Source organism: Carcharhinus amblyrhynchos, chromosome 3, assembly GCF_965287045.1.
Source record: "Carcharhinus amblyrhynchos chromosome 3, sCarAmb.v2.hapA, whole genome shotgun sequence".
Classification (NCBI taxonomy): domain Eukaryota; kingdom Metazoa; phylum Chordata; class Chondrichthyes; order Carcharhiniformes; family Carcharhinidae; genus Carcharhinus; species Carcharhinus amblyrhynchos.
In genome coordinates this window covers 40,644,566-40,659,266 of record NC_137326.1, presented here as the reverse complement: position 1 = coordinate 40,659,266, position 14,701 = coordinate 40,644,566, and the positions used below count along the sequence as shown (strand labels likewise).

The 14,701-nt window shown below is 41.8% G+C and overlaps 1 protein-coding gene across 2 annotated transcripts in view; it reads left to right on the top strand.

Moving 5' to 3' along the window:
• The window catches only part of LOC145339010 (FERM domain-containing protein 4B-like), a 317,833-nt gene that overhangs the window by 183,875 nt on the left and 119,257 nt on the right, over positions 1-14,701 (top strand). For both annotated transcript variants that reach the window (XM_080183444.1, XM_080183436.1), the window contains exon 5: positions 7,574-7,658. In XM_080183444.1, coding sequence (XP_080039570.1) covers positions 7,574-7,658 — 85 coding nt within the window. The remainder of the gene's footprint in view (positions 1-7,573; positions 7,659-14,701) is intronic.

Here is a 14,701-nt window from a genome sequence, read left to right as displayed (position 1 = left end):
AAACCTCCGTACAATCTGTCACCTTTAAAACTTTGATTTACTTTTGGGGCAATGATGACCAAACAGGTATTGTTCAATACTTTCCCATATTTCCCCAGTCAATGCGTGAAAGTGTGTTTACACCATGACATAAGTTACTATCACTTTGTCATTTATCTTTACCAATCCCTCCGTGTTCACATTGATCTACTGGGTGCACCCAATTACAAAAGAACAATCAGCAATTAGTGCTGAAGGTATAGGCACTAATAAAGATGTCACCATTTCAAAGAAATGTCTTATCACAAAAGGAGGACGGACGAACGAAAATCAAAACTTGAAGATGGTTCAAAAAAATTGGAAAATACACTTATCATTGCTTAAGTAGAAGTATCAGGTAACACGGAACTGGTGGAAAAAACTGCAGAAACTAAAATCCCACAGTTGACCAAGTGCATCTTATTTGGCTGCATGTGATAATAATGTTACAACCTAAAGATACTGACATGCTGATGAATCGCAATTCATCGGCAAGACAAATGTTGGAGCAACAACAGTGGCAAATTTGGAGCATAAGCTGATGCTGCACTATTGTCACCTGTGAGTTAGTCACATTAGAGTACCACTGACTGCTACCCACGCATTGAAAGCTGATGAAACGCCTTTAGAAATGGAGAGATAATGTGAGAAATTGGATGGAAAAACTGTATGGAGAATAAAGTACCTGGTGACATTGTCTATATATAAAGGGCCAGTTTTAAAAGAGTAATCATACATCAAATCTGTAAAGTGCCCAAATTTTGGGATGGAAAGAACGTGAAGCACTGTTCATCATTTAAATGGAAAGAAATTTGTAAGGGCGGCAGGGTGGCACAGAGGTCAGCACTGCTGCCTCACAGCACCAGAGACCGGGTTCAATTCTGGCCTCAGGTAACTGTCTGTGTGGAGTTTGCACATTCTCCCCATGTCTGCATGGGCTTCCTCCCCCAGTCCAAAGATGTGCCGGTTAGGTTGATTGGCCATGATAAATTAACCCTCGTGTTAGGAGATTAGCAGGGTAAATATGTGAGGTTACAGGGATAGGGCCTAGGTGGGATTGTGGCCAGTGCAGAAGGCCGAATGGCCGCCTTCTGCGCTGTACTGATTCTATGATTCTATAATTGAGACTGCAGAATATTGCAGTACAGAGTGATCAGGATGTCCTTGTACATGAACCACAAAATGTTGGCTTGCAGGTATAGCAATTCATTCAGAAGATAATTGAAATTTTAGCCTTTATTGCAAGGGGGATCAAGTATAAAAGTAGAAAGGTCTTGCTACAACTATAGAGAGTATTAGTGAGATCACAGCTAGAGTACTGGGCATAGTTGCAGTCTCCTTACTTAAGAAGGAATAAACTGCATTGGAGACAGTTCAGGGAAGGTTCACTAGTTTCTTGGGATGAAGGAGTTGTTTTATGTGGAAAGATTGAGCAGGTTTGGCCTATATTCATTGGAGGTTAGAAGAATGAGAAGTGATTTTATTGAAACATGCAAGATTCTGAGGGAGCTTTACAGGGTCGATGGTGAGTGGATATTTCTTCTCATAGGGGAACCAGAACAAGGGGGCACAGATTAAAAATAAGGTATCTCTTAGGAAAGATGATGAGGAGGAAATCTGTCTCTCAGCGAGCTGGTAATCTTTGAAATTCTTGACACCAGAGAGAAGAGGAGGCTTGGTCATTGTGAATGCATTCAGCCCTGAGTTTTCATCTGCAGGCATTCTGGAGAACAGACAGGAAGTGGAGTTAAGGCCACAATCAGATCAGCCATGACATTATTGAATGGCAGTGCAGACTCAAAGGGCCAAGTGGTGCAGTGCTGTTCCTATTTCTCATGTCCCTGTGTTCAAGTGGGATGAATTCTTCCTTTGCGTGTCACCTGAACACACAATGTACTTTGTAAAATTAGCAAATACAGATACAGCTACAGAAAATATCCTGTAAATTACAGATACAGAATCTAAACAGTGAGGTTAAGAATCGCACAGAACCAGAAAATACGTTTGTAATTACATTTTTAGTACACAATGCATCAGATTAATACTCCAAATTACAGTAAATTTATCCTAAATATCAACAATTTCAAACTCTGGAGTATAGTTCCACATAATTTTGGTATCTGCAGTTTTTTTTTTCTACCTGTTATCTGATGCTTCAATTCAAGCTATGATGAGTGTATTTTCCAATGTTTTTGAACCATCTTCAAGTTTTGTTTTCATTATTAGCTATTCTTGGCGCATTGATTCTGCCAGGAGTCTTTATGGTCCAAAGTAAATCAATTACTTCAACAGGAAAGACAAAACCAGCCTGAATTATTAATTCAGAAAATATGTTTTCAAAGTCTTTCTTTATCTTGGTTGTGCGACTATTTGCTCAGTTCTCAATGGAATAAATGGCTACAAATAACTTCACTAAGTGGTCAATACGCCCTCTGCAGGGAAAAAAGCAAATTACAGACCAGTTCAATGTCATAGTGACATGAGACATCTTTAGCTCAACATACTTGGGTTAAATCATTTTTTAAATCATTTGAATGGTTTCAAGAAGGAAATAGATATATTTCTAATAAAAAAAGAGCTAAGGGGAACATGTGGGGAGGTGGATTTGAGATCATGGAGAAATCAGCCATGACTGAATGGTGGAGCAGGTTCAAAGGGCTGAATTTGCCTATTTCTGCTCCTATGTCCCTATGTTTAGTCCAATACACTATTCAGAAAATGAAAAATTGACATTTTTACCCTGTTCAAAAACATGAAAATGGCATGGCATATTATACCATCCTTTGACACTTAAATTTTCAGATTTTGTTCTCTGCCATAAGATTTTTAAGCAGATGTATTCCTTAAGTCTTTTTAATCCTTTATCTATAGAATGTCACAGAATCATTGAATACCTATGGTGCAGAAAGATACCATTTAGCTCATCGAGTTCGCACCGACAGCAATTCCACCCAGGCACGATCCCCTCCCATGTTTTAACCCTGCTAATCCCCCTGACACTAAGGAGCAATTGACCATTGCCAATCAACCTAACTCGCACATCTTTGGAGTGTGGGAGGAAACTGGAGCGCCCGGAGGAAAGCCGGTCATTGTCAAGCATTTTTTAAAATTTGTTCATGGGTTTGAAGCACAAAACATTTACGCCGATGCACAATGTATCCTTGGGAGCATTTGAAAATCAGTGTACCCTACATCAACAACCAAAGGGGTTATGTGTGTGTGTGTGTGTGTGTGTGTGTAGGTGGATGGTGGAGGAGAGCTAGTGAGGCTGGTAATGTGAGTACAGTTCTTTCTACTTCCAAAAAGTATGTCAAAATTTCCCTCTTAGATCTTATTCTTTGTAAGTGATTTTTCTCAAACTCTGCTTTTTGTGAACTTTGTATCCTTCTCTTCCACTTATTTTGGTGCATTAATTGTTCACACTTATTGTTTCTGTTCAGCTCTATTGCTTTGCTACCAAGATTTCTCTTTCCTGACTAATTCCATAGGGTGGGATTTTGTGGCATTGCTTGTCCCGAAACCGTAAAGTCCTGCCCAAGGTCAACAGACCTCTCCATTGGCCACCCCTCGCCCACTCCGATTTCCGTGGCGGGCAGGTGGTAAAATTGCGACCTAGCGAGTCTTAATCTTCAATTTATAGCAGCACCAGTCCATCTTCTCTCTGAATATGGGTTTTGTCCATTGGCTTAACCCCCTATTGCTTAATGACATGAAAATAAGAATTGCAGGTTAGACACCTCTATACATCAACAAAGACAGTTAGTCACATATAATTAAAAGCCTGCAGCAAAACAGTCAAACCCTTTCATCTACCTCAGTGGCTTAATAATGGTTAGAGAAAAAACGTCAATGAACACCAAGGTAGATTATTCCTACAGATAATACTAGCCTCTCACTCTCCCCATGGTATCACTGATTGACATGATGTGGAGATGCTGGTGTTGGACTGGGGTAAACACAGTAAGAAGTCTCTCAACACCAGGTTAAAGTCCAACAGGTTTATTTGGTAGCAAAAGCCACGCACATCAGAACTGTTGATCGACTGCGGGAACTGCCGAAGCGCGTGGCTTTTGCTACCAAATAAATCTGTTGGGGTTTAATCTGGTATTGTGAGACTTCTTACTGTGCTCACTGATTGAGGCACGCTGACAAGTAAAGTCCCAAGTTTGATGCCCGGCTGTGCTGACTTAGCTGATCTCAGATGGTGGGTTGATAGACACGTATGTACATGAGCGTAAGGTGAGAACAGATTGTTCTCAGCCTAATGCCCCCAAGGTTAGACAGCCTGCCAACACTCATTATGCAGCAACATCAGCCACTTATATAAGGTACCAAAGGGTGGGACCACATTCCAGCAACAAATAATCTTGGGAGTGGAGGAGAGGTGAAAATAAATTTAGCCTTCTGAGGCTTCCCTATTTGTCCTGCATTAAAAATGGCCATCTTAGATAGAACTAGTGAAATTAAATAATTTCAGATCACAAAAATGAAGCTGCTGCTTTTAAATTCCCAAGTTAGATTTTACATACTCTCATGCAATCAGAATTGGGGAATTTTTACATTCTTGTATTGCAGTTTTTGATTTTTGAAGTATTTTTGTACATTTCAGATCCAGTTTGATCATTGGAAAAAATACTTTCTCCGCTATTTTTGTCACCTTGTAAACTTGCATCATTCTTCTGCCAAGGTTAGGTGGCTTGGCCATGCTAAGTTGACCTTTAGGGTGGAATTTTACTGGCATCTGCCTGAGGTTGGTACAATCCCGCCCGAGGCCAAAGGAAAATGCTGTTCTCTGAGCTTCGCTCAACCCCATGCTGGTAAAATTCTGGCCTTAGTATCAGGGGAATTAAAGTTTTCAAGTTTAAAATCTATTTATTAGTGACACAAGAATGCTTACATTAACATTGCGATGAAGTTACTGTGAAAAATCCTCAGCGATTAGCAGGTAAATATGTGGGATTACGGGGATAGGGCCTGGGTGGGATTGTTGATGGTGCAGACTCAATGGGCCAAAAGGCCTCCTGCACTGTAGGGATTCTGTGAATAATAGAATCAATGGATCAATCTCGCAACAAACACAGAGGAATTCATCAGGTGAATGAGGCTGCGGGAGTTCTTTCACAAACCCCAAGAGGCCAACAGCGAACACAATGAGACAGTCAATGAACCAGAACAGCCAACAAAGAGACCCACAGTGCAGCAACTGAAGAGGAGAGAGTCTAATTGGACTTCTCCGGAAGGCTGCTGCCCTCCACTTGACATGTATGCCCAAGCCATCAGGAGGTGCGTCAACACCAGAATCATCAGCTGCACTCACAAGACAGCCCCGAACATCACCCAAGCACAACGCAACACCATCCACGCTCTCAAGACCAACCACAACATTGTCATCAAACCAGCAGACAAAGGAGGGGCCATTGTCAGATTGAACAGAGTGGATTACTGCAGAGAAGTGTACCGACAACTGAAAAACGAGGAACACTACAGACAGTTACCCGCAGGTCCGACCAAAGAACACACCCGTCAACTCAACAGACTGATCAAGACTTTTGATCCGGACCTTCAGAGCACCCTCCATGCTCTCATCCCACATACTCCTTGTGTTGGAGATCTCTACTGCCTCCCGAAGATACACAAGGCAAACACACCTGGCCATCCCATTGTATTGGGCAATGGGGCCCTGTGCGAGAACCTCTCCAGCTATGTCGAAGGCATTCTGAAACCCATTGTTCAAAGAACCCCCAGTTTTTGTCGCGACACTACGGACTTCCTACAGAAACTCAGAACACGTGGAGCAGTTGAACCAGGAGCACTCCTCGTCACAATGGATGTCTCGGCGCTCTACACCAGTATCCCCCACGTTTATGGCATTGCTGCAACTGCCTCAGTATTCAACACCGACAACTGCCAATCTCCAGAAGCAATTTAAAACTCATCCTCTTCATCCCGGACCACAATGTCTTCACCTTCAACGACCAGTTCCTCATCCAGACACACAGAACAGCCATGAGGACCAAATTTGCATCTCAATATGCCAACATCTTCGTGCACAGGTTCGAACAAGACCTCTTCACCGCACAGGGCCTTCAACCGATGCTATACACTAGATATATCGATGACATTTTTTTCCTTTGGACTCACGGTGAACAATCACTGAAACAACTGTATGATGACATCAACAAGTTCCATCCCACCATCAGACTCACCATGGACTACTCTTTGGAATTGGTTGCATTTTTGGACACACGGATTTCCATCAAGGATAGTTACCTCAGCACTTCACTGTACCACAAGCCCACAGATAACCTCGTGATTCTCCGCTTCTCCAGCTTCCATCCTAAACACGTTAAAGAAGCTATTCCCTATGGACAAGCCCTCCGTATGCACAGGATCTGCTCAGATGAAGAGGATCGCAATCGACACCTACTGACGCTGAAAGATGCCCTCATAAGAACAGGATATGGCTGATCGTATGGCTTGACTCATTGATCGACAGTTCCAACACGCCACGGCGAAAAACCGCACCGACTTCCTCAGAAGACACGGGACACGGCAGACAGAGTACCCTTCTTTGTCCGGTATTTTCCCGGAGCGGAGAAGCTACAACATCATCTCCGGAGCTTTCAACATGTCATTGATGAAGTGGAACATCTCACCAAGGCTATCCCTGTACCCTCACTTCTTGCCTTCAAACAACTGCACGACCTCAAACAGACCATTGTCCGCAGCAAGCTACCCAGCCTTCAGGAGAACAGTGACCACAACACCACACAACCCTGCCACAGCAACTTCTGCAAGATGTGCTGGATCATTGACATGGATATGCCATCATCTCGCATGAGAACACCATCCAACAGGTACATAGTACGTACACTTGCAACTTGGCCAATGTTGTCTACCTGATACGCTGCAGGAAAGGATGCCCAGAGGCATGGTACATTGCAGACGCTATGACAACGGATGAATGAACACCGTTCGAGGCTGGAGGCTGGAGGCAATACACATCTCTTTAACTGTGTTTAAACATCTCTCCACTCACATTGTCTGTACCTTTAAGACTTGATTAGCTGTAGAGACTTGCAATCCAACAATTATTTTGTAAGTTGAGTTTGTGCCTTTATATGCCCTGTTTGTGAACAGAACTCCCACTTAACTGATGAAGGAGCAGCACTCCGAAAGCAATTGGCTTGTGCTGCCAAATAAACCTGTTGGACTTTAACCTGGTGTTGTGAGACTTCTTACTGTGTTTACCCCAGTCCAATGCCAACATCTCCACATCAGGGATTCTATGAAACAGACTGAGATTTGTAACTAACCACTAGGGGGTGCACATGCACATCTCAACACTACCTTCCCTTCCAGTGCACAAACTTAGCTTTTCACTGACTGAAAGAGCTATATAAACATAGGCCTATTGGTTACATATCAGTTTAAAAACTAAGCTGAGTTTTGTTTTAAATTAGTACCAATGAATGTTAATTATTTTGTTGCCAGTAAAATGCAGAAATCAGTCAGTTAAAGCTACTTCTTTGACGAATATATTCATTTACTTTAGGTTTTATATTGAGAACATATCATTCTTAAAGGACATTACCACTGTGGAACTATTCTATCTGAATGCAAAATCCAGCATTTACAAGGTAAGAATGTTTAGCCAATGTTTTATTTTTCAAAGTATCTTGCAATTCATTGTAATGAGTATAGATTATAATTATTACTGTAAAAATCACAAATTTAAAGCTGCATCCTCCCACACTCATATTGGTTTTAAAATTTCCTAATGTTGAAAAATGTAAAGCATTCTGTGTAGGAAGAGTTGGGGGGGTGCACGCACAGCACTGGGGGAGAAGATAGCAGGATTAACCAGGGCCTAGTAAATGGATTACCTCTTTTCTTAATCTGTATTAATGATTTAGGTGTGCAAGGCACAATTTGAGTATTTGCAGATGAAACAAGACATTGATGTATGGTGAACTGGGAGGATAGTGCTAGACTTTAAGAGGACACAGACTGATAGAATGGACAGGCACAGGGCAGAGGACGTTGAATGCGAAGAAGTGTGACGTGACAGATTTTGGTAGGAAGAACCAGAAGAGACAACAAAAATAATGGATGCAATCCTGAAGTAAGTGCAAGAGCAGAGAGACTTGGCAGTATATGTGATCAAATTGCTCAAGGTACGAGGGCAAATTAAAAAGTGGTTAACAAGCCATATGAGCTTTATAAATTGAGAAATAGAGTACAAAAGACAATGAATATTGTGAAACAAAAGCAAAATACTGCAGCTGTTGGAAGTTACAGTGAAGCTTTGACCTCAATTAGAGTTTTGTGTCCAATTCTGGGAACAGAGTTCAGGCAGGTTATTGTGAAGGCATTAGAGACAGTGCAAAACATGTTACAAAAATGGTTCAGTTACACATATTGGAGAAGAGATAGTTGAGAGGAGATCTGAAAGAGATTTTAAATTTCACGAGTGACCTGGAATATAGATGGGGAGAAATTGTTCCCATTGATGGAGGGTTTGCGAATCACAGGACATCGATTGAAGGTAGATGGCAAAAGAACCAAAGGTGACATGAAGAGCTAACTCCAAGGTATTGAGTTGGAATCCTCTAACCATTGTTGGTTTGCAGTAATTACATTTTTGAACCACAAACTGATCTCAGCTTTGTTGAGAGAGCCTGTTGCCCCATGTCGCCGTGGCTTTTGCTGTCTGTTAGCTTAATCCTGTGTATTTTACACCCAAGAACTTAGTCACATTACCTCTCTGGGACTTTTAGCCATTGTCTGTGAAAGCTTCATAAACTCTGAGTGGGATTTTCCAGCCATGCTTGCCCCATGACCAGAAATTCCTGCCCGAGGTCAACAGACTTTTGCATGGCCCGTGACCCGCCTGCTACGATTCCCTTGGCAAGCGGGACGGGAAAATGTTGCCCTTTGTGTCTCGGTAAAATGGCTCGTGGCCTTCACAAATGCAACTTGTTGCTGCTGTAGGCCAGTATCCTTTGTTTAGCACAAAATATTCTTTGGAAAGGAGTTTTATTTATATTCATATTCCAAAATAATCTTCTATATAGCATATCTTCAAAATAGCAATAATTGATCAGGACCTAGAGCGCACTTCCTGAGAGCGAGGTGGAGGTAAATTCAACTGTGGCTTTCTGCAGGGGTGTGGGGTAGGCACCTGAAGAGAAAAACTGCAGGGCTACAGGGAAAGAACCGGGGAGAGGGATTGGCTTAGTTGCTTCTGCAAGCATAGACACAATGGACCAAATGGCCTCCTGTGCTGCCACCATTCTACAATCCTATGTTGAAGTGCAGCCACTTCAAGTTTCATTACTTACACCGAATGTTTGAAGCTGGCTGTTAATTTCATACGGTTAGATCATCGCAACACATTTTCATCTTGGTTGACAATTTACCCAAACAAGATAATGCGAATATTCATGCAAAATAAGATCCTATTTAATTTACACAAGAAAAGTCAAAAGTGAGGAAAACCCATCAACACATTTCATCAAGAGACAGTTTATTAATAATCTATTGTGGCCTTCCATCACACGAGTGCTGTTTGGAAATATTAAGCTATCAGTCACACTAAAAATGAAACAGGTGTTGTTAACATTTCTCTGACCCTCAATTCCACTTGTCAACTAATATAAATGCAGCTCCTTTCTTAATTAATTACCTTCTCTGGAATTTATTCCACGTGTCCACTATCCTGTGGGATTAAAGAAAAGCATTCTAACCTTGCTCAGCTCTCCATGAATTTTGCACTTGACTCTACTGCCATATTTAAAATGTTCCCTTACTGAGAGCAAAGAAAAAATCTTCAAGTTGTTTGCTCTGGTAAAAAGGCATTAGCAAACGTTTCAGAGCAGATTTGAGTCCTGAACTATGACAATCCATAGACTTTTATATGACCGCACAAAACATGGTGAGTGTGATTTGGCATAATGAAATAGAAAAAAACCTTTCTGAATTTTATTTCAAGAAAAGTCAACCACATTCAAGCAACAAGCTTGTGTGCATTTGATGAGTGACGCGAGATACTGACCTGCTGTTGGAGATCATTCTAAACATTCCTGACAACTGGTTTAACAAGCATTTCGGCATTTCTGCATTTGGAGAAAACAGAGCTGCCCTTTCTATGCTTTTAACTTTTAAAGAATAGAATTATGATTTGCAAAAGAAGATAAATTGTTGTTTCATCAATCAGTACAAAGCTGCATCTTGTAACAAAGTGAATTACCCTTTAGAAATCAGTTCACAGGGTTTGGCATTCATTTCCAGAGAGCAGTTTCTGCATGTTCATCTGCACATTAATGAAGCTATTAAATTCCAGCAACATCCATTCCTTCATTATGAGCAAAAATACAGATCATGGCAGAATCTGGAAAGCATACTTATTATAAGTTGCATTTAACAAACTGCCATTCTTGAACAAACAGAAAACCATTCCATAAAATTGATGGAATAATAGTTCTTCAATTTTTAGAGTTGAAATGTAAATTATTTGAAAGTGGGAAATTCAAATTAACTTTGGTTGTTCATGTTGAACTATAAATTCAATGATTATGAAGTCAATTGGTAGAAAAATGGGGAGAGAAGCCTACCAGTCTTTACCGTCACCCTTAGCTTTTACCATGCGACCTTAGCGTCGCTCTTAGTGTTGCTGTTATCCCTTAGTGTGGTCCTTAGCATCACTCTTAACGTTGCTCTTATCATCGCCCTTAGCGTCGCTCTTGGCCCTTAGCATCGCCTTTAGCGTCGCTCTTGGCCCTTAGCATCGCCTTTAGCGTCACTCTTGGCCCTTAGCATCGCCTTTAGCGTCACTCTTGGCCCTTAGCATCGCCTTTAGCGTCACTCTTGGCCCTTAGCATCGCCTTTAGCGTCACTCTTGGCCCTTAGCATCGCCTTTAGCGTCACTCTTAGCTCTTAGTGTTGCCCTTAGTGTCACTCTTAGCCCTTAGCCTTGCTCTGGGCGCTGACCACCAGCCGCACCCCACCCCCCACCCCCCCCCGTCTGTCCGTCCGTCGCCCTGGGCCCTGCCCACCGGCCCCCTCCTGTCGCCCTGGGCAATTTCCAATAGGCCTTACCATCATTCTTATCCGTTTCCTCCGGTTGTTCGCTAATCACTAAAATCACATCATTTCCAGTTGATAAATGTGGTAGAATGACATTAATCCAAACTAGAATTATGAATCGTTTGTGTTTACATGTATGAGGTTATCCTCTTAACAAGCATAAGAGTACAACATTTCTGAGTTACTTATTAAGCTGCAAAAACAAAATGTGCTTGTCAAGAACAGTATTTATTTTCCCACTGAATTGCTAGCAAATGTAGTGGTATGTAATTTAGTTGCAGCTTCATTATGCTTGAAATCAGCTTAAGTCCACTTAATGTCTTGTATATGTTGTTTTCAGCATTGCTACTGTATTCTTTTAAAGTACTTCAAACGATGGGAAATTATATAGAAGTATAAAATGGTGTAACCAACAGCAAACAATATAGATCATGAGATGCTGTTCTTCAAGGTCATCAAAACCTCTTGGATTCAGGATCTGGTTATACTGCATCCATTTTTGACACTAACAGCACCAATACCAAAGTACAAGGATACCACTCTCACTCACACTCAAACAGCAGTGATACTGCACCATTCATAGAATAAAATCTAACACTGGCTAATTATTCTCTAGTTATTGGTGTAGATTTTCTGTTTATGTGAAATGCCAACTGGAAGAATGGCAGAACACAACTTTTGTTCATCCAAAAAGGGCTGTGGGTTCTTGGGTAATGTGGTTGGAAAGTTGAATACATAAACAAGGCTATTCATACAATCCCTAGATGGAGTAACCAAGAAAATAGCTCCTATATTGAACAACACAAACATGCATCTTCACTTGGTTGCTGTTCCTCTGATGGTTACTTCATCCTTGGAGACCTTCATGAAGAGATGCCTTTGCACAACAAGTTTGTGCAGCTTGCTTTACCCCAGCATAATTCTTCACTAGACAATATCACCGGACACCATCAGATTCATTGAAGCCTTCAACTTACCTGTGATGTACTTTCAGATGACCATGGAATATAGATAGCATTCATAATGTCCTTGCTCAATGTGGCATTAGGTCTTATGGAATCTTAGAATCCCTAAAGTGCAGAAGGAAGCTATTCAACTCATTGATCTCTGGCAGAGCATCCCACCCATGACCCCACATATTTACCCCCCTCCCCCCAAAATCCTCCTGTTCTACACATCTTTGGACATTAAGAGGCAATTTAGCAAATCCACCTAACTCGCACATCTTCAGACTGTGGGAGGAAACCAGAGGGCTCTGAGGAAACCCATGCAGACGCGAGGAGAATGTACAAAGGCCACACAGACAATCACCCAAGACTGAAATTGAACCCAGGTCCCTGGTGCTGTGAGGCAGCAGTGCTAACCACAGTGCCATCCATCATAGTGGCACACATATTATCAGGTGAGCTTATGAAGCCTAGTTTTGGTGCTCAAGGATCATCTTAGAAACTTGCCTTTATATAAAATTGAAGCTGATGGAAGCCCTTTAAAGTAACTCTGGCAACATTTGGGAAAGTTAGCATTGATGTATGATGGTGTGGTGTTGGACTTGAAGGAATGCACATTGAGAGAGTGACCTTTTTATTGATTTATGTATAGCTGTTGATAAAGGGAATACTTAGGGCTGTGTGGGAGTGACCCATGATTCCTTGGGCTTTGAGGGAAGTTGTTACTCTGTAGAATTGCAGTGCCGCCTTATGTTGCCACTGATTCTCCATTCAAAAGTTAATTAAATTGCTAAGAATAGAGAACAATGCACCTGTCACTTGCTTGATCTAACTTCTTGGCTTGTGTTACAGATATTTCCAGTGGCAGTTTGGAATGATTCCATGGGATAAGTGTAATGGGTAGAGCTGTGCCTGTGCTGGAAGTGGGTTGCATATGTGCTTACTGTGTGCAGCATAACTTTAACAGCAAAAGCAAAACTTCCACTCACCGACTTGGTCAGATTGCGGTAGGAATCCATACGCTTAAATGTGGGAGAAATCCTTGCAATCTGGTCTCCTCCTGTATTCCTTGTCTTTTCAGAGTTTCAGAATTGCTATGATGGAGAAAGAGTCTATCTGGCCCATCGAATTCTCCAAATGCAAACTCGCCTACTACCATTACCCCATCTTCTCATTTAACCCCATACAATCTTCTGTTTTAGATAACAGTCTAATTCTGTTATAAATGCTTCAGTTGAACCTGTCTTCACCACACTCTTGGGCAGTGTATCCCAAATCCTAACTATTCGCTGCATAAAAAATGTTCTCCACGTATCACTTTTTTGCTTCTTTTATTAATTATTTTAAATCTGTGCCCTCTTGTTCTTGATTTTTTCATGGGTGGGAATATTTTCTGCCTCTCTACTCTGTCCAGTATTCAACAGAGAATGAACACTGCTCAACCATCACCAGGCAAGAGTGTTCTCTTCCTGCTGGCGAACGCTTCAGTGGTCACGGGCATTTGGCCTCTGATCTTTGGGTAAACGCTCTCCAAGGTGCCTTCATGACACACGACAGTGCAGAGTCGCGAAGCAGAGACTAATAGCCAAGTTCCGCACACATGAGAATGGCCTCAACAGGGATCTTGGGTTCATGTCACACTACGACTTGCCTGGGCTTGCGAAATCTCACTAACTGTCCTGGCTGGAGAAAATACACACTTCTTTAACCTGAGCTTGGCCCTTTCTCCATTCACATTGTCTGTGCCTTTAAAACTTGATTACCTGCAAAGACTCGCATTCCAACCATTATCTTGTAAATTGAGTTTGTGTCTGTATATGACCTGTTTGTGAACACAAGTCCTCACTCACCTGGTGAAGGAGCCTGAGGCTCCGAAAGCTAGTGCTGCCAAATAAACCTATTGGACTTTAACCTGGTGTTGTGAGACTTCTTGCTGTGCTTACCCCAGTCCAACGCCGGCATCTCCACATCATACATATGACAAATCAAATCAATCTGCAATCTTTTAAACTGTTTTCTGTACACCAAGGTCTAGGTCATTAATACGTATCAGGTAAAGCAAGGGTCCCAACACTGACCCTCTGAGGAACCCTAATACAAGCTTCTCTCCAGCCTGAAAAACATCCATTAACCACTACTCTGCTTCCTGTCACTTAGTCAATTCTGCAGCCATGTTGCTACTGTCCCTTTTATTCCACAAGCTCTAATTTTGACAATGAGTCTGTTGTGCAGCATAATATCAAACATGTTTTGGAAATCTATGTACACCACATCAACAGCATTGCACCAATCAACCAACTTTCTTATCTCTCCAACAGGTTAGTTAAGCATGATTTTCCCTTTAGAAATCCCTGCTGCCTTTCCCTAATTAACCCACATTTGCCCATGTGACAATTAATTTTGTTCCGAATTATTGTTTCTAAAGTTTCCCCACCACCATAAACTTACTGCCCTGTAGGTTCTGAACTTATCTTCACCCTCTCTGAAGAAGTGTATAACATTTACAATTCTCCAGTCTTCTGGGACCATCCCAGAGTCTAAGGAAAACTGGAACATTATGGCCAGTGCTTCTGTAAATTCCAGTCTCGCTTCCCTCAGTATCCTCTGAAGCATCTCATCCAATTCTGGTGCTTATTCAATACCTGCTC